The sequence below is a fragment of the Orbicella franksi genome, chromosome 2 (assembly GCF_964199315.1).
Source record: "Orbicella franksi chromosome 2, jaOrbFran1.1, whole genome shotgun sequence".
NCBI lineage: Eukaryota > Metazoa > Cnidaria > Anthozoa > Scleractinia > Merulinidae > Orbicella > Orbicella franksi.
In genome coordinates this window covers 12132101-12152011 of record NC_138146.1, presented here as the reverse complement: position 1 = coordinate 12152011, position 19911 = coordinate 12132101, and the positions used below count along the sequence as shown (strand labels likewise).

General features: G+C 39.7%; 2 protein-coding genes across 3 annotated transcripts in view; one reads left to right on the top strand and one right to left on the bottom strand.

The window, feature by feature from the left end:
* Window positions 1-5718: 5718 nt before the first annotated feature.
* Window positions 5719-11624, top strand: LOC145478005 (uncharacterized). Its single transcript, XM_081455890.1, has 2 exons — window positions 5719-7235; window positions 7883-11624. Exons 1-2 carry the CDS (start codon window positions 7199-7201, stop codon window positions 11251-11253), a joined length of 3408 nt encoding a protein of 1135 aa, XP_081312016.1. The 5' UTR covers window positions 5719-7198; the 3' UTR covers window positions 11254-11624.
* A 138-nt stretch (window positions 11625-11762) lies between these two features.
* LOC145479963 (cGMP-specific 3',5'-cyclic phosphodiesterase-like) overlaps window positions 11763-19911 on the bottom strand; it is a 45152-nt gene continuing 37003 nt past the window's right edge. For both annotated transcript variants that reach the window (XM_081458439.1, XM_081458441.1), the window contains 2 exons: window positions 13398-13497; window positions 11763-12695 (listed from right to left, as the gene is read on the bottom strand). In XM_081458439.1, coding sequence (XP_081314565.1) covers window positions 12499-12695; window positions 13398-13497 — 297 coding nt within the window. In that variant the 3' untranslated portion in view covers window positions 11763-12498. The remainder of the gene's footprint in view (window positions 12696-13397; window positions 13498-19911) is intronic.

Here is a 19911-nt window from a genome sequence, read left to right as displayed (position 1 = left end):
AATTCGAAGGACCGCGAACTTCACTCTCAAAGGTCTCTTCAAAGCTTAAATGCCTTACTACTCGAATTCTTTTGCTTCATTCGCTATCACACGCATCTTGCTATCGGGTGACGTTGAACTGAGTCCTGGAATGACTGTCATGGACTAATTCTAATGAGCACTGCAACACGAACGCTTCGAAACGTCGTAAAGAGAACATCACAATAGCTCATTTGAATGCTCGCTCTATAAAAAACAGGAACCACTTCATTCTCCTCAAGGACGCTGTCAGGGCTAAAATGCTGGATGTCCTAACAGTAAGCGAGACCTGGCTGGACAGTTCTGTCCCTAATTCTGAAATCGAAATTCCAGGCTATAGCATATTTTGCCTTAATCGTTTAGACAACGTTGGAGGGGGCGTGTGTGCATTTGTGAAGCATAATCTCAAGGTTGAATTACTGAGCGAGTTGTCATTTATTGGGGAATCTGGCCTCCACCAGCTATGGCTCAAAGTACAGGCAGGCAATTGTAAGTCATTTCTGATATGTACGGCTTATAGGCCTCCTTTAACGTCTACAGACTGCTTTGATGAGGAGTTTAGCGATGCCTTTATCTCTGCCATGTCATTAAATAAACCTATTTACATCTTAGGCGACCTGAACTGCAACCTTCTAAAACCGGCCGACCCTGCATCGTAAGATTTTCTCAATTTTTGTACGTCACTTAATTTAATTCAAATGATAGTTGAACCGACAAGGGTCACTGAATCATCCGCAACCCTGTTTGATGTCATCTTGGCTTCGAACAACAACTTAGTAAGAACTGCAAAGGGCATGCCAGTCTCCATTAGCGATCATGATGTAGTCTATGCTGTTCTTAAACTTAAGCGACAACGTCCCAAGCCAACATTTATAACAGCTAGAAGTTTCAAGAAGTATCAACATGAGGTTTCCCTCCGCGACATTTCCCTAATCCCGTGGTCTGTTGTTGATTGTTTCGACGAAGTTAACGATAGCCTTCATGCCTTTAATCTCTTATTTAACGAAGTATTGGACGAACACGCACCTGTGAGCACCATCAAACTGCGCGACTGACCAAACCCGTATATAACGGATGAAATTAGAGAGCTTATGAAAGTAAAGGACTAATGGCGAAAGCTAGCAGAACGAGAATACAAAGCGGATCAAATCAAGAGCAATCCCAACAATTCAAGTTGTTTATGGAAAACAATCCGATCATGTATTCCTAAGAAATCTGCCAGCGAGAGATCCTACAGCAGAGATGACAGAACGGTGGCAAACGAGTTTAACCGTTTCTTCACCTCGGTTGGCCGAGAGATCGTTGACAAAATTAATTCGCTTGCCAGCCAATGTGATTATGATCATTGGAAGCCCCCCTTTGTCCCTAGGAAACACCCCGAGGCCAATCAATTCAATTTTAAGCTCGTAGAGTGTTCAAGTGCTGTCCGGTCAATGCCAACAAACAAATCTCCCGGGATTGACAACATTCTTGTCCGCGTGATTAAAGACAGCCTTCCAGGGTCTCCCAGCTATACTGCCGACCTTAAATAAACGCCTCATTTGCCACCAGGATTTTCCCACGTTCTTGGAAGATGGCCGAGGTTTCCTGCCAATTTTAGAAGACGGTAACTTCGAGGAACCTAACAATTACAGACTCATCTCTCTCCTACCCATTATGTAAAAGAGATGTGAGAGAATGCTTTAAATCAATTAATGCCTTACTTGTTGTCGAATGAAGGGCTGTCTGTAACGCAAAGTGGAAATATAAAATTCCACTCGTCAGAGACATCACTAATGCACACGACCGAAGCTATCCCAGGTGGAATAGATAAAAAGAAAATAACCGCGGTAGTATTATTGGATATTAGTAAGGCCTTCGACACGATAAACCATGACATTTTACTTCAGAAACCACAAGACGACGGTATTTCATCTTCGGGCGTCACTTGGTTTAACAGTTACTTATCTCAAAGACATCAAGTCATTCGTATAAACAAGGAATTGTCGGATCCATTACCCATAGACAGGGCCGTACCACAAGGGAGTATCCTGGGACCTCTCCTTTTCAGTATTTACGTGAACGATCTACCATCAGTTTTTAAGCACTGTCAATCTGAAAGCTATGTTGATGACACTAAACTCCACATTTCCTTCTCAATTTAAGACTGGGCTAATACTATCCTTGACATTAATGACAATCTCTTAAGAATTCGTAACTGGTGTTTTGACAATCATCTCCTCCTGAATCCAGATAACACAAAGCTTATGATGTATGGAAGTCGTCAGCTGCTCTCCAACATAACATAACATATCTTAATTGACCACTCCCCCAATGGGGCTTTTCAGGGCCAATGAAACCAAATGATGAAACAAATAATGCAAATGAACATAACAGGGTTAAAAATCCCAACTGGCAGGAGGCAGACCAGTTGGCTATGTACAAGCATGACCGAGGAGTTGAACAAGGGTCTACCGAGAAACAACTCCAGCTTAGTGGTCAGAGCGGGACCTTCGAATTTCAAGTCCGGAGCTCTAACCACTCGGCCACGCTGCGTCCTATAAACTCCCTGGCGTCCGTCTTTTGTTGATGAGAAAGGAACTCTTGCCCGCAAAAGTCGTCAAAGACCTCGACGTTACATTTGACCCGAACTTCACCTTTTCTGATCACATCCTTAAAACTGTTTCGTCCTGCGTGTCTAGCCCAGCTCAAATTAGCCGTATGAAGCATGTGTTTGATAAAAACACTCTAATCATTATAATCAATGTCAGTACAGAACTTCGCTGCCAGAATAATTAGTAACACCAGAAAGTTCGATCACGTGACTCCAGCCCTAAAAGAGGTTTACGCTGGCTGCCAGATAAATGACAACTGTATCATCGTTGAAGTTGTGCTTGCTTTTAAATGCATGACCGGACAAGCTCCTGCTTACCTTTCGTCGCTCTTTTTAAAGCGAGCGGAGATAAGTGGCCGTGAGACTCGAAATTCGTAACTTTTAAACATTCCTCTTTTTAAGACCTCTACAGGACAAAGGACTTTCTACTATCGAACAGTGTCATTATGGAATAGTTTAGAAAGAAATCTTTTAAGATTTCTTAGCTTAAAAGCTAAGCAAATCTCTGAATGTTTTTAAACGAAGATTACGAGGTAAACTCTTACGTGATTTTATCTTCAAAATACAATATTGTCACATAATTCTACCTGATTTCATATTATTTTTATAATTCCTTGGCACGTTCATTCATTTCATTTTAATTTAATGCAACTTATTTAGTAGTATTAGTACTGAAAAGCCCCCTTGTGGAGTGCTAATAAAATCTGTACTGTACTGTACTGTACTGTACTTTACTGCCTGGTTTTCTCATGGACACACTCTTAAACCAGTTTCATTAAACTTGAGTCTCGGCGAGACTTGAGTCTCTGGCGAGTCCCAATTCCCATTATACAACTTCAGGACCTTTTGTCCTAAACGACGCTCGACATGCTCGAAGTTTTCCTGAACGACGCTCGACTTGAAAGTCTAGTTCAATGATTTTGACATTCATTGTTAACGTTATCGATTTCGCAGGCTAGTACTACAGCCGCTAAGGCTGCCAAAAAGTTGTTTATGGAACAAAAGAGCGCCTTTTTATCCCACTTTATGCAGTGTTTGTCAGGTTAACAAAAGAAACATCTGCCGACTGACCAAGTAAAGGGAGCGTGCCAATTTTCAGTCCTTTGCATAAGATGTTGTTTTCTACGCGTTCACTCGTAAGAACGGTCAATAAACAAATCCCTTTATCACATGTTGTCTTCGTTGGTAAATGCCCGAGCGCGTGTATTAATGTTAAATGTATTTATGATTTTCGGGGAGCAATTGTCCGTTGTGATTTCTGTACCAAGCAACACGTTCATTTATAACCAAATTTCTCGCCTACTAATTTTTTTAAAAAAATCTTGCGTTTTGCACTGTTTTGTTTCCCAGTTGTTTTCACATGGCCAAGTGAAAGTTTCCTATTTCGACATTATAAAAGGTTCATGTGGTGTAAAACGAAATACAATCTACCGTATTATCCAAAAGCAAGTCGGTGCAAATAAACATGTTTTAATTGTTTTGTTTTTAACATAGCTCGCACTTGAAGTTAAGCTGGTTATCCCGAATGAAAGAAAATGCATCGATCCAAAATTCGTAGCAAAAGTTGTAAAATCAGGAACAATTAAGCCCAGTTTTGTGACGTTCTTGTTTACTTGACATATCTACCGAACAAAAACCTTTGTTAATCGTGCACAAGCATTTCGGCGTTTGTCAAATTCAGATCATCCCGTCTTTTTACCCATTGTACTGCGTTTACCGAGACAAAAATACCAGACTCAATTTTGTTCAAAATCCAAAGGAGAAAGTATTCATTTTCTCGTAGCATCTACTGCTACGAGATTTTAGCACTGGAGAAGTAAGGATAGAAGCACCAGTAAACACTGCAGCATTTAAGCAGCACTCTCATTTTCTCACAACTTATACCCGAGTCTTGGTGGCCACACGCTATGCATAACAGATGCAACGTTATACGCAGAAGGTAGCATGCAAAAGACTCCCTGACGATTGCTAAAATAAAGTCAAAATAGTTTGATTTTACTCAGAAAAGTTCATTTTTTAAAAAAATGGCTTGCAAAAGAACAAGACTATTAATAATCGTAGCCGGCAAGTCATCCGACCAGTTCGTTTACTTTGAGTGGGACATTTTATTTGGATAGTTTCTCATGCCAATGCCAACGCAAAGCCAAGATACTTCTTTAAAATAACCCTCTATTAGCCCGAAACACAACTAGGACTCAATAAAATTCCACGATAAGTGTTTCCACCAAAATTCAAGTTAAAAACTTTTCTGAATTACATTAACCGTCACCTTTTTACATTTTTTTGGTGTAGCTAATGCTATGGATATCAGTTTTTGTGGATATCAATTTTATGTAGATATCAGCTTTTAAATCGGCGCAGTAAATTGCATACCCAAGCGCGCTCACATGGAATAATTGGTAAATAGTTCGCAATACCAGTGATCTCCTAGAAACAATATTATATTAAAATGTTAAAAGCTAGCGAGCCATGTATAACAGGAAAAGCATTTCCGTTGAAATATTGTTTGCGGGACTCGCATCACCACATATCGCAAACTTCTGTACACCAAAAAATTGTCAGGTTTGATTTGTTCTTTCAGTATTCTTAATTATTTGTTGTATAGATTATTCTATTTCAAAAATACATACTGACTCGGAGCAAGCAAATGAAATTTCGTTGATGAAGGGATAAAGGAAAATTTATGACTTTTTGTTGATGTTAATTCTAGCACGTCATTCTTTTTTCTATTTTTCAGTGATGTTGTAAATCCTTTATGCACTATGTTAATAACCAACATAAGCAAGAAATACTTATTGAATCCACGTTATTCCTTTCTCACTGTACTTAGATATTGTCGAATCAACTACTACTCACTTACATGTTTATCAGTTATTTTCAATTGTTTAGCGGTGGAAATAACGTACACAAATAACGTTACTTTCAAATGAGAAACATAGCTATCCATTTCTTTTGTAATGAGTATTTATAAAAAATACCCGTTTTTGTAAACGGGTTATGTACCAGTTTAGTAATTACAGTTGATAAAGAATATAACATTTTTTTCAGCCACTTGGCCATTGTTAACAAGGTGCGTCATAGATTATAGAAAATAAGTTTCTTGCTTGTTTGTAAATCGGCCAATTTTAAGTCTCTTATTATGTTTTACTTTTTTTCGTATTTGACAATAAACATAGAAAGGATTTGGAATGAAGAATTTCCAAAACATGAAACGTTGACATCGATCACTCCTGTACAAATTCTTAGTAACTCTTCACTTCAACACGTAACACCTAGTTGTAAAATGAGTCGTTTTGATCATGTCCATGTTCCATGGACATGATTTGGAATATCGGAATTGTATTCAAAAAAATGAATTAAGCAAGCAAATGGCAGATCTCCAGCGTTTTTTCATAATTACTAGACTCGTTTCTGTCTCGTTTTTCGCATTCTGGTACCCTTACCTCCTAAACGTGACAGTCAAAAGCTACCTTTTGACTCACTGGCTTCCTTTCGGCGATTTCGTGATTGTGAATACCACTGTCGTTAACGTTTTTCATCGACATAACCTTTCAGACTTGAATCACATAGCGAGTGCATGTCGGGTACATCCCAACAAAATCTTTACAAGTTAGTGCTAGGATTAAAAAAAACTTCTGCGTCGTACGCACCAGTACACCCGGCTCCCTCTTGAAAGCTGACTACAACTGTAGAGTAAATCAAACGGCTTTCTAAACCATCAGTATCGTGATATCTATGAATAGATATCATGGCCAGTTAAACAATTCATTTGGTGAGTAAATTGAGTGATTTCAGCAGCAAAGTAACTTGATTTCCAGCAGAAAATCAATTGCAATTTGGCTCGAGCGTAACCCGTTGAGTGAATTCTGTGTGCCCGCAGTGGTCGTTAATTGTCGATTTGGTCATGAATATTCATAAGTTGCAGGCTGGCGAAGTGGTTTCATGTTCAATTTTTAAAAAAACTTTTTCTGTAGTTAGACAACGACCAACTCGTGTCAGAAACCTATGAAAATTGAGAAGTCACCGCATTTGTTTTCGAAGTAAAGCGTTTTGAAGACGTTACTGTTTCCTCTCATTCCTCCACTCAGCTTTAGCTCTTCAGAAAGTCATGCATGTCCGAATTAGTAGAAAAATTCGATTGCATGTGAGAAGAAAAAGAGGAATATTTAACACTTCTGATGTTCAGATTTTTTTGTTATAATGAGAAGAATGAGTGAAGGAAGTGATCTGTGAAAAGAAAAAATTTTGCTTGCAGTATAATGAAAATGCTCGCTAGGTATTACAAAACCGATCTGGGTCGCTTGTAACAGACAGTTCTGCAAAATTCAAATTGTTGTAAAAGGTAGCTGCAGTATAAAGCCTTACAAGATGATCAGGAATATTTTCAGTGTCTGTGAAAAACTACCCCTTCAAAGGAAGCTTAACTTTAGAAGAAGTCAAAATTGACAATTAAAAATGGGACATAAAAAATGGGACATAAAAATGGTATACGGTTTTCGACATGTAACAATCTGAATTTTTGTTTGTAGGTCATTCCTAGAACGTTGGCAACAGCAGTACCTGTTGCAAGATTCTCAAACGAAGAACATGGAGCCACTGGATTCAGCTTTTGCACCTAAAATATGTAAGAACAAACTGGGTTATCTGTGTATCAAATCAGAGCAAGTGATGTAAAAAACTCTACATCGGAAGCACCACACGATTTTATACATGATCACGTAAGAGAGCACTTGAACAATGACAATTTGTTCGTACAAAACACATCCGAACGTGCCAAAGGACAATTAGCAAGCAAAGTATTGATTTCGAAATAATCGTACAATAAAACGACCCCGTCAAATTACGACTATTCGAACTGCTTCATATCCAAAAGTGTAAGCCCGAACTTAATTCCCGAAAGGAATGTATTGAACTCAGAGTCCTTTTATTTTAAACAGGACTACTTAGATCTTTTGTTCTCGCTACTACTCATTAGTAATTTTCTATGTGATTGTGTGTTGCCATCGCCACATTTGTAAAAACTCATTGTCCTTGTATATATTCTAATTATTCGTGTCACCTACATTGCTTTTTATATTACGCACAATGAAAGATTTTCTTTACATTCTCTGATGATGCCATCGGAAAAAGCTTGGAATTAAAAGAACAACAGTAGCTCAAGGTCTCCGGCGAATCGTCTAGTTAAAGTGGCTTTTATAGTGACTTAACACAGGAGAAAGAATAGTTTTCATAAATAAAAGTTAGATCATCTCTCCTTATTATACCAATTAGGGAGCTCTTTAAGTAACCAAGAGGAAGAAAGAGGATGCCTTTCAAGGCGGGTAAAGAAGGTAGATGACATTAACTATGGTCTTCAGAGAAATAAAGTCAAGAAACTTGAAAGAACTGGATCAAACAGTGAAAACAAAAAGACTGACTGTCATTCAATCAGCGGTAATGGTAGATATTTCAGACCCGGGAAGAGAGGTCACGTGTGGAGAGACGGTGTTGCTTCAGGAGTTTGTTCTGGAGATCATTTAACATGGTTCTCAGCAATGGATGAGGCATGTCTTCAGCTTGGAGAGCAAGGAAAGCATTACAGACGAGCCACAGTCATAACTCAAGGACCATTTGTCAATGATACTTCGCGAACAGAAGAAAAGAATTCTTTGAACATCAAGATAACTTCTGCTTTCTCTCTTAAAACAGATATGTCCTCGACCTCGTTCCGCGACAAGGAAGTACTATTGAGTTTAAATCACCCACAGCCAACTAAGATTGAATCTGTCGGGAAAAAACTGTCCTCCAGAGTCTCGCCTTATCCTGTTCTGCGACAGCAACAAAAACAACCGATCAAGAGTAAAGTGCCAAGCCAAAGAGAACATATGGGGGCTTTCATTGCGATTGAAAGCAACAGCACAGGACCAAGGTGTTTTGATGTTCAAAAAGAAGGGAAAGATTTGAGCTGGTCCGATGGAAAACAAAATACCGAACAACAAGGGTACACAAAACTGGGGAAAAGTCGAGAATTTGATTCTGCCAATCTAAATGGCGCTTGGAGCAACAGTTGTGTGACAAACGAAGACGATATGTATCCCTTAAAGATTCCTCTCTACACAGGATCACCAAACCACTGTAATATTTCAAGTGAAAGTGGGCCATCCATTTTATTTCAACGAGATCATGAAACACACGAACAAGTGGCACCCATGACACCAAGAAATGTGGAATTTGAGACAAAAAGCGAGCCATTAAATCAACACGAGACAGTTTCTATTTGTTCATCAGAGGAACTTAGAAATGACTTTCGTAATTGCGATGATTTCAAGAACCAGTATTCAAAACCAGAATACACTGGCAACCTGTCTGTAGGAAGATGTCAACCACACATTAGTGACCCCAAATCCCTGTCTTTCACAACAATCAGAAGAACGAAACGAACTCGAGAACACGATGAGTCGATTGCCAGCGACATGATTAACCATGGAATGCCATCATTGCTAAGCACCACTTCTGGGGAGCATTATTTGCCAATGGCCCTCAGTAGTCACACTTACAATGACACTAATACACAATTTAAGAGTGGTCCAGAAAGACAGCTTGTGAATTATAATGCAAAAGTTTTTTTGCCTTGGCGGTTCCAAAATATTTCCCCGGGTTCTCCTCATGAATTGAAGACCACGAGAGAAGCCCAATTGCAGCAAAGCAACGTCCATCCTTGCGCTTCCTCGGGAAGCAATGACAATGCAGCTGTCTCCTTAAAGGTAATCTATAAAGATAAACAAGAAATGGAAAGAACATTTAACTTTAATTCAGTTGATTCTAAACGAAGATTTTCCAGAGTGCAGTTTTTCATAACACCAGCACCCGAAACGCTCAAGAGCTTGAAGATGACCATGGAGCTAGAAAATGACGAAGAACCTATAGTCAAGATACCCAACTATTTTCTGGATTTCATCCCTGAAGACAGACCAAATGATCACTCAGCCCCTAAGTTAGCTCATATTTCAAAGTCGTCGTTTGCTTTCAGCCCACAACAGGGTTGCTCCTCCTGCTACAAAGCCAACTGCAAATCAGTAGACAATGTGGTCAAAAAAGACATGAACGCAAGGCGGACAAAAAAGATACCACAACAAAATGTGACCATGGAGAAAAAGGTTCTACGTGTAGTCAACCCTTCCAAAACGAGAGTTATGTCTTTCCTGGAAAAAGCACCAGATACCAGACACTTCACATTTTCTTCATACAACAGTGAGGGGCTTACGTCTGTTCCAACGCCTCAAGTGAACGCTGGTATTCCAAACACAACAGTAACCGAGATACCTCTCCAAGTGCGGACTTGGCCGGATGCATATCAAGAAAAGGTTCCCATTCTCACTCTACCTTTGAAAATGACCTGTAATGCAAGGTCTTCAAACGAAGTTCACACCACTTCAGAATTCAGCAATCCACTTTCACAATCCAGAGAGGAGGCCAACTGTAAGCGTGCCACAAGTCAGGTCCTAGTGGTATCCAGCGGAGCTAATACTGAAAAATGTTGCCAATATAACTTGCATCAGAAGCCTAGCTTTATAAAGAAAAGCCCACGATGTTTCAGCGAGGAGTTTAACAGAAAGATCACGCAAGAATGTATAGATTGCACCGCGTTGGAAAGAAAACATGGTCTTCCGAACAGGCGAGATGAAGTTTCCTTAAGTAACTCTGCAAAACATCGTATTTTAACTGAACAAGAAACAAGGGTTGAATCCACGGAAGAGGAAGAGGAATTTCCCTTGAACAGTTCATCAAAACATTTTATTTCAAATGATCAAGAAAGCAGACCCACTGATACTACAACAACTGAGGAATTTGTCCATTATTTAAGTAGTCATGGCTTTTGGAGTCAAAGCAATGACGATGTAATGATTTCAACTTGTACTCAGACATCATCTGCCATTGAAAACTCAACAGCATTATCGTTAGGCAAACGGAAATATCAGTGCGAGGTGTGTGGACGTTCGTTCAGTCGAAGCAACACTTTAATTACTCACAATCGCATCCACACTGGTGACAGGCCTTTTCCTTGCGACGTGTGCGGTAGAGCTTTCCGTCAGCTCGGAAACCTAACTCGTCACAAACTGACTCATGCTGCAGTAAAGCCCCATACGTGCTCCATATGCAAAAAGTGCTTCAGTCGCACGTCCAATTTGAACACTCACATGAGAACACACACAAACTACAAGCCGTTTGTTTGTGATTTTTGTGGCAAGGGTTTCCATCAGAAAGTGGACATGAAAATACATCGATACATTCACACTGGTGAAAAGCCTCACAAGTGTAGCAAGTGTGGTCGTGGCTTCAAACAACTTACTCACCTGAAGTACCACATGAGAACTCACTCTACTGTTCGATTGTACAAGTGTGAACACTGTGGCAAAGGCTTCAATCAGAAAGGTAACCTTCAGGCTCACATTTACGGACATACTGGTAAAAGACCGCACCGTTGTGAAATTTGTGGAAAAGGATTCACTCTCACCTCCACTCTTAACACTCACAGGCGTACGCATGCACCGCATAAGCCATTCAAATGTGAGTATTGTGAGAAAGCGTTTTACCAGAAAAACGCGCTGAAAACCCATTATATCTCATCTCATCCATGTACAAACGGTGTGTGTCTTCTTTAGACATACTAACTGACCACGGTCACGGAAACGGCGGGAAACGGCGGGTGAAATTGTCCTGTTAATCAATTTTCGCGAGTGAACTACCAGTAATCGTCAACCTTTGCCATTTTTATACTTTCATCGACGATTAATATACACTGAGAAGTTTATCTCTATTCACTTTGAAATGACAAGTGTACGTAAATTCAAACGACTTTTGTAAAGTTGTGAGAGTTTTGTTTGGTTGTTTGTAGCTCGGCGCTCTAATGGCGCGTAATCACCGCGTACAATTTTAACACAAAAATGAGTCAATTTTAGTCGCGTTTATCTCTTTGATCGTTGGTGTATTTGTGAGGAACATCTCGGAATACCCTTAATGGATTTCCTAGCCTTCTGCTATTTAATCCACGGTAAAAAGCCTAATATCAAGTGATTCGCAACGACTGACAGAAATTGTCCTTAAAAGGATGAAAGTGAAGAATGATCATCGCAAATTTACTGCGATGATCATTCTTCACTTTCATCTAGAACCGAAGTTCCAATATGAATTATTTCATATATACTCTAGCATCTGAGTTAGTCGTTGCGAAGATTTTTTACGAATGGTTTGTATGACAGTGGCGTAAACACACCCACTTGTAAGCCGATTTACCACAGGAAAAAGAAATAGCACGTTGTTTGGCGGCTAAGGGTCGGTTCGTATAGATGGTCGCTCAGAGTTTCTCACTATACAGACCTCTCAGCCGGCAAATAACATATACATATCTTTCCCAGCTACCTGCAATACAACAAAAACCCACATGTAAGAACCTATATTTTTTTAAGTCTGGCAAAATAGGTTCATATATTTTGAAGAGATTACCACAGATAAATACAAAACAAAGAGCAGTTTCATCACAAGCACACGTTTATTCGAGATAGAACAGATCGTCACTTTCTTTTTACAAATAAAGCTTTTCCTTTATCCTTAAATTTCACATCCGTACTGGAGAAATATATTTAAAAAGTCACCAACAACTTCACTTTCATAAATAATTTTTTAGAGGATAAATAAATTAACTGAGCTGTTTCCTTTTTCTATTGGGGGCTAGATTACGAAATGTTCATATATTTACAGATTTGTAACCTTCAAATCCCAAAAACGATTCCATACATGAAAAGAATACTCTCTGAGCCATTGAAATTTTTGAAAGGAGACAAAACAAAACGACCATCAAGTTAAGTAACAATTTTCATCAATTGTTTAATGAAAAAAGAAAGCTTTGTTCACAGAATACAGCATGTCTTTGATTTCTTATCCCTGTTGTTCTTGTTGTTTGCCTCACTTGTTGAATCTTTCGTCTCGGATATCTTACTTTCTAAAGTAATTAGTTTATCAACTTTCTGTGCAGCTGAATTTCTCGTATTGTTATTTGCTTCGTTCTTGTCTCCACTGAAGGATGTTTCCCTTGATTCGTTCATTGCTACAAGATAAAAAGAAACAATTGGTATCTTCAATGTTGTCCAAAGTGTTTCGTTCTGTTTAAAACTCAGAGCACGTGGAGAAAAATAGACTGCCCAAATCCTGATTTTAACTTAGAAGTGCTCCTTACAATCAAGTCGTGCCGCTCGGATTAGACTTCGAGTAGTCCCTCCGTTTCGCTTAGTCCGTCGTGCGTGAAGCGAAAGAAAACCGCGAGAAAAAAATGCCCGCGCGAAATTCTGGGGGTAAGAAGTGCGAGTTCTTCACGGTTTATTTACGGTCTCGCTCGACGGACTAAGCGAAAGAGGGACTACTCAGCACTTAGACCTCAGAGTTAATTCTCTGCTTTGTGTCTCCTATTCCGATCATAAGCATCGTTTACTTTCCGGCTGACTCGTCAAGTCACTGACATAATCTGGCCGGATTTTTCAACCTAATCGTAGTTCTTTGGTACGCTTCGGCGGCATATCTGGCGAGTTTGGTCTAGCCATGGCCGTATTTTTGCGTAACTTAGTCGAGCCAAAAGACCGATGGTGCGACCAAACGAAGATTCCTAACTGGTTGCACCCAACTGGACCTTTTGTAAGCACTCATTTGGTCTCGCCATGGGCATTTTACTTCGCTTGTCTCTAGCCAACTAGCCAACTCTCACGGTATGCCGCCGAAAGCGTACCAAACCTGAAAATAATGCCCGTGACCGCACCTTCTTCATTATTCTTGTCCGCCAACGACTGCCAGTTGTTTCTATTATCGACACATCCGTCATAGAAGGGCTTCAGACAAGGTTCCAAATCATAAAATAACTACAAGAAAAAAAATAGCACATCTAATCATGCAGATGAAGTCATACATCATTCACCACACAGTGTTCATTTTGTTGTATGAGTTCAGGCAAAATCCTTATATTTCCCACTAAAAGGTATCACGCATATGCGCAAGCTTTACCCACTGATCAGCAAATACTAACAATTTAAAATCAATCATGACAATAAAAGAACAATTTGAGTGAATTCAATTTCAATGTAATGCTCGTTTGTCGAGGAAAAGGTTGTTGTTATTCATCGTGGTAGATGCAATAATAAAGTGTATTATCGTTTGTCTCACGATATAGTCACTTGAGATGTAGATCGCGATCTACATCTCAAGTGACTACATCGTGAGACAAACGATAATACACTTTATTAATGCTCGTTTATTTGTCATTCACTAGTAACCTGACGTGTAGTACGCTATATGCCGAATGAACAAGTTCTCGTCCATGCTGCTTGCACATTTCCTGACTCCCTTAACCAGACCAAGCGCGTGCAGCAGGTCCGTTATATGGAAACCCAAATCTGGCAGCCTTACTGGTATTACGGATCTTTTTCTTGTGGGGTTTGTTGCTTTTTGGCTTTTATTCATGACATACTGTTTAGACCATTTGCTTTGTTTGAATTAAGATCATTTATCTTCTCTTGTTTATCTCCTCGTGTAAGAGGACCAAGATAAAAATTACTGCACAGTAATTGGCCTAAAAATTCCCTATATGATTTGTTAGCGTTAAGTATCGTAGCTCATTGTGCGTACAAGTTTTGATCCAATAGAAACGAAATAGCTGTTGAAAACATTAGCAATACTAGCCTGGTATCAATTAATATGATATCAACAACTACTAACTTAGATGGAAAAGACAAACATGATATTGCAGCATTTTCAAGGTCGAGGTCACAGTTTTTCCTTATCGGACCGACCCTAGGCAGGCAAATAATATACTTTTTTCCGTGGTAAATTGGCTTGCAAGTGGGTTTGTTTTCGCCACTGTGTCTCTGAATGGCTTACGTGCCATCTACAAACCATTCTTAAGAAATCTTCGCAACGACTAACTCAGATACTAGACACAAAAACATGAATTAAAGAACAGATACATGAAGATATGATTGATCATCACAGTTATACACAACTTAAGCAGTTGTAAAATTAAAGTCTGAAAAACATTCAGGCCTGAACGGGATTCGAACCCATGACCTTAGTGTCTACCAACTGAGCTATCCAGCCCACTGAGAGCTGGTCACGTTGAGAGTTCGTAATATACCCGCAGATGAAGTTCAAATATATGATCTTTCATATATTCACTTGCATTCTTCATCATCTACGGGTGTATTACGAACTCTCAACGTGACCAGCTCTCAGTTGGCTTGATAGTATATACTAACACCCAGAGTGCGTATCAATAGTCTCTCGAGACTGACGGATGCCCGTTATTATTGTTATTGTGATTGTCGTTGTTGTTGTTGTTGTTATTGTTATTATTATTACTGTGAAGTTGCAGAAATGTTTATTATTTAAACAATGGGTTTGTGCGGTGCTTTTAAGTCGGCTCCCTTAAGAGCCAGTTCCTGTAAATACCGAGAATGAGATGACAGTCGCGAAATTTTCGATTTCTTCATATTTTTCCCAAATAGCCTCTGTAGTGAGTTGTTTTCGAAAATACCATTCAAAGGTCCTGAAGCGCTTTAGTTTTTTCGAAATCGAGGAAAGTTTGAAAATCGCCATTTTAGCTGCCTGACGCCGCCAAAAATGGCCGAAAATTGTGCATTTTCTTTTCGCTCGTACAGATCAACGAGATGATATCTACCAATATACTTTGGGTAGCTCATAGTGCATGTCTTGCTGTTTCTAAAGTATTAATTTGACTAGTAAAAGCTCCAAGTTTAATAATATTTTAGACCGATAAAAGTACCTTCATCGAAGCTCGTGAGCGAAATGGCTAATTTTAGCTAATTTCAATACCATCAAAAGCCCACTGGTGCATTGAATTTGAAGTCGAAACTAAAATTTTCTGAAAGCCCATACTCTATATTATGTTGTGTGAAAGTCTCTTCCGCGGCCCGAAAAAAATAACCCGTCGAGAGACATAAACGTGTGGTACATTTTTGTAAATTCGTCATTCGCGAAACCAACATGGAACTTGGCCAGCTATCTTCATCAAGAACAAAAATAAGCGAATGAAAACCTTTTTCGTCAATAACGATACTTGTGATCTGTTTTTTTTTTCAAGTTCCTTTTAGATTGACCACATGATTAACTTTTGCAAACATTTGCAGTTAAATCAAAATAGACGCTGCTTTTGGTACATTTTAATGCTATGCAAATCTATTTCGATCACCGGCACGTGCATATCGCCGGGAAATGTTTTTCCCTCAGCCTACTGTATGTTTCTTTTTGAAGGTTACAACTGTAGCACACATTATTCGTTCAATATCGGCAGTTTTAACTTTTGTGGAACACCCGTGACCACAGCCGAGCTTGTCTTTAAGTGAAAATAAACATTTTGAAACGTGAAGTTTGAGTAAACAATCGGTTACAGTTGCATCCATCATGTTTGGCGTAAATATTCGAACACAACCATTTCATGTAAACAGGTACACTTTACTTTAAAAACAACCGTCTCATCGCAGCATTTCTTGAAATCCTGGTCTGAGACCAGGTAATGCCGATAACAAAGCGCGAGCAGTTGACGAAACTTCACGACCAACTGTCGAAACGTTGTACTTGTGGAATAAGCAAGATGATTCAAGCTTTGTATTTCTTACCCCTGTGCTTGCAATTCTTATGGATACAATTGCACCTGTCTGTTACCACCAGATTTATAAATGAATGGTTGGTTTCTTTAGCTAATATAGTACATACCTCTGAATAAAACACATACTTTTCTTGGGGTGTTCCAACAGTTGCCCGCGGCCACAAAAAGTAAGCAGCAAGACAATAAAACCACAGAGGCTTCTTCGTCAATCGCACTACGCTGTCCAGATTTCTTTCTTACAAAGTTTCCAGACTTCGGATTTTTTTTTTAAATTCCAAGACTTCGCCGTTCTGTTGGCCAGTCCGAATAATTGTCATGGTGTTAGTTGAGTAAGTTCTTGACTTTGTTTGGTGGTCCCAGTTCAGACCATATGGCAAATGTGGATTGCGTGACAAACGGCCACTTGCAAAGTTTCCAAAGTGGGTGAAGATGGCGGCGAGTGAAACTGTTTGCTCGTGCAAGTAACGTGGTTCGCACTGTCAGCCTAAATAAACATTTTTGGACGAAATTGAAGGATGTAGGGGGAAGGGGGTGTTGTTTAATTCTGCAAGAGGACAGAACTCGACGAACTGACAGAGCCGTGCGCGGGTCCTGCTATCACGGCATGTCTACGTAGATTAATGGAAAGTATTACCGCGTTCACAAAAGTTGTGCAAACACATTTCCTCTTTACCTTTAAAATACATGTTTGTCGTTCGTACTTTTTGAATAGAAATGCACCGGGATAGGGCTGGAATACAAAAAGGACGAAGGAGGCCTAGAGGGCATCAGATCTGAGATACGCGGTGTGAGTTTACATACATATTCACTCCTGTTGCCCTCTGCTAAACTATATAGACAATAATATGGGCGCTTTCCAAAAATCGGACACGCAGAAGAACTAAAATTCTCCTTTATTTTACCGTGAGAATTCACAATTATTGATCTAGCGGACTTCCCATCAATAATTAGGCGGTATAAAATAGTTAGGCATTATGTATTGTAGCCTTATTTTGCGCATTTCAGAGGAATGTATGGACTGTCCACCGGAACAAAAAAATGTGTCTGTTGTAGAGAGGGGTTCACAGTGGAGAGGTGACCGTTAGTAGACGTTCGACTGTATAGTTTATATAGGTTTAAATAAGAACCGGTAACAGGAGTGAATATGTACGTAAATTCTCAACACGTACCCATTTAAGACTAGTTTCTCCTAGGTGCATTTCTACACCAAAAACCTGGAGCAATATACCTGTATTTTAAAGTTCAATAGGAAGGGTGTGTTTTTTTTATTAACGGTAATAAAGTCGATACTTTCTACAACGGCCACTTTGGGGACAGAGGAAAGTCGCCGTTATGGAGCGGCATCAGTAGGGGTGAAATATGACACCGATATTTTCTTGGGTTTCAACATTTTTATCTTAAAAAAGGCTTAGTGTAACATGTAAATTCGTAACACGATCAAAATATATCAATAAGACAGAAACCAAACAGAAATAGAGACCAAAGACCTGCGGCATGGATCAAGTTTCGTGACCATGTCCAATAAAAAATGCGGTTTTGTAGACAGCGTTCGTCAGTTGTTGATTAGCTGGCCGTTGTGAAAAGGTTTTTTTGGCAGTTGGGACGTGTTTTAGTGGCTGTTGCTGTTGTCGAGAGGTGGCCGTTGTAGAGAGATTAAAATAAGAGTGACCGTCCGCCGGAATAAAAAAAGTGGCCGTTGCAGAGAGGTGGTCCTTTGTGGAGAGATGGTTGTGCAGGATCGACTGTAGTTTCCATTTTTTCAACCAGACATAGAGAAAACACCCGGCCTACACGAGGCGAGTAAGGAGCAGTTTGGATTCCCTGTCCACGCCCCCTCGCCCCCGGGGCGGGGGAGCTCGTCGTACCTTTTAGGGGTTAAAAATGAAGTTTTAGTAGCCCTCAGGGTGTTCAGCCTCAAAAGGTCCAAAGCGGGAGCTTTTGCTACGCCTTTTAGGGTATTGAGCCGAAAAAAATATGACGCGTGGAGATAATGTGTTATGTAAGAAATGGTGTCTTTTAGAGGAGAAAAAACAGGATCTTGGTACCTCTTAGGGGATTTTAGGGGATCAAAATTTTTCAGGAGCACCCCCGTCCTTCTTATATGGGTTTCTCCCTCCCCTCGAGGTCCACGTTGCCATCTTCACTCACTTTGCAAAACGTCAGATAGCGACTTGTTTGGAACAGTGGCCGATTGTCACGCAATCCACATATGTCCGAACTGGGACCACCAAACAAAGTCAAGTACTTACTCAACTAAGGCCATGAAAGTTATTCGGACTGGCCTACAGAACGGCGAAGTCTTGGAATTTTAAAAGAGAGCGAAGTCTGGAAACTTTGTAAGAAAGAAATCTGGACAGCGTAGTGCGATTGACGAAGAAGCCTTTGTAGTTTTCTGTCTTGCTGCTTACGTTTTGCAATTGGCGAACGCCTGTTGGAACACTCCAAGAAAAATGATGTCACAGTATGTGTTTTATTCAGAGGTATGTGCCATATTAAGTGATAGGAAACGAACGATTTATCTATAAATCTGGTGGTAAAAGACAGGGGAACTGTATCCATAAGAACTGCAAGCAGACGGGTAAGAAATACAAAGGTTGAATCATCTTGCCTATTCCACAAGTACAACGTTTCGACAGTTGATCATGAAGTTTCGTCAACTGCTCGCGCTTTGTTATCGGCATTACCTGGTCTCAGACCAGGATTTCAAGAAATGCTGCGATGAGACGGTTGTTTTTAAAGTAGAGTATACCTGATTACATGAAATGGTTGTGTTCGAATATTTACGCCAAACATGACGGATGCAACTGTAATCGATTGTTTACTCAAACTTCACGTTTCAAAATGTTTTTTTTACTTGAAATCAAGTTTGGTTGTGGCCATGGGTGTTCCACAAAAGTTAAAACTGCCGATATTGAACGAATAATGTGTGCTACAGTTGTAACCTTCAAAAAGTAACATACAGAAGGCGGAAGGAGAATCAGTTTCGGGCGATCGATATGCACGTGCCGGCGATCGAAATATATTTGCATAACATTAAAATGTACCAAAAGCAGCGTCTATTTTGATTTAACTGCAAATGTTTGCAAAAGTTAATCAGAAGGTCAATCTAAAAGGAAAATAAAACATTACAAGTATCCTTATTGACGAAAAAGGTTTCCATTCGCTTAGTTTTGTTCTTGATGAAGATAGCTGGCCAAGTTCCATGTTGGTTTCGCGAATGACGAATTTACAAAAATGTACCACACGTTTATGTCTCTCGACGGGTTATTTTTTTCGGGCCGCGGAAGAGACTTTCACACAACATAATATAGAGTATGGGCTTTCAGAAAATTTTAGTTTCGACTTCAAATTCAATGTACCAGTGGGCTTTTGATGGTATTGAAATTAGCTAAAATTAGCCATTTCGCTCACGAGCTTCGATGAAGGTACTTTTATCGGCCTAAAATATTAAACTTGGAGCTTTTACTAGTCAAATAAATGCTTTAGAAACAGCAAGACATGCACTATGAGCTACCCAAAGTATATTGGTAGATATCATCTCGTTGATCTGTACGAGCGAAAAGAAAATGCACAATTTTCGGCCATTTTTGGCGGCGTCAGGCAGCTAAAATGGCGATTTTCAAACTTTCCTCGATTTCGAAAAAACTAAAGCGCT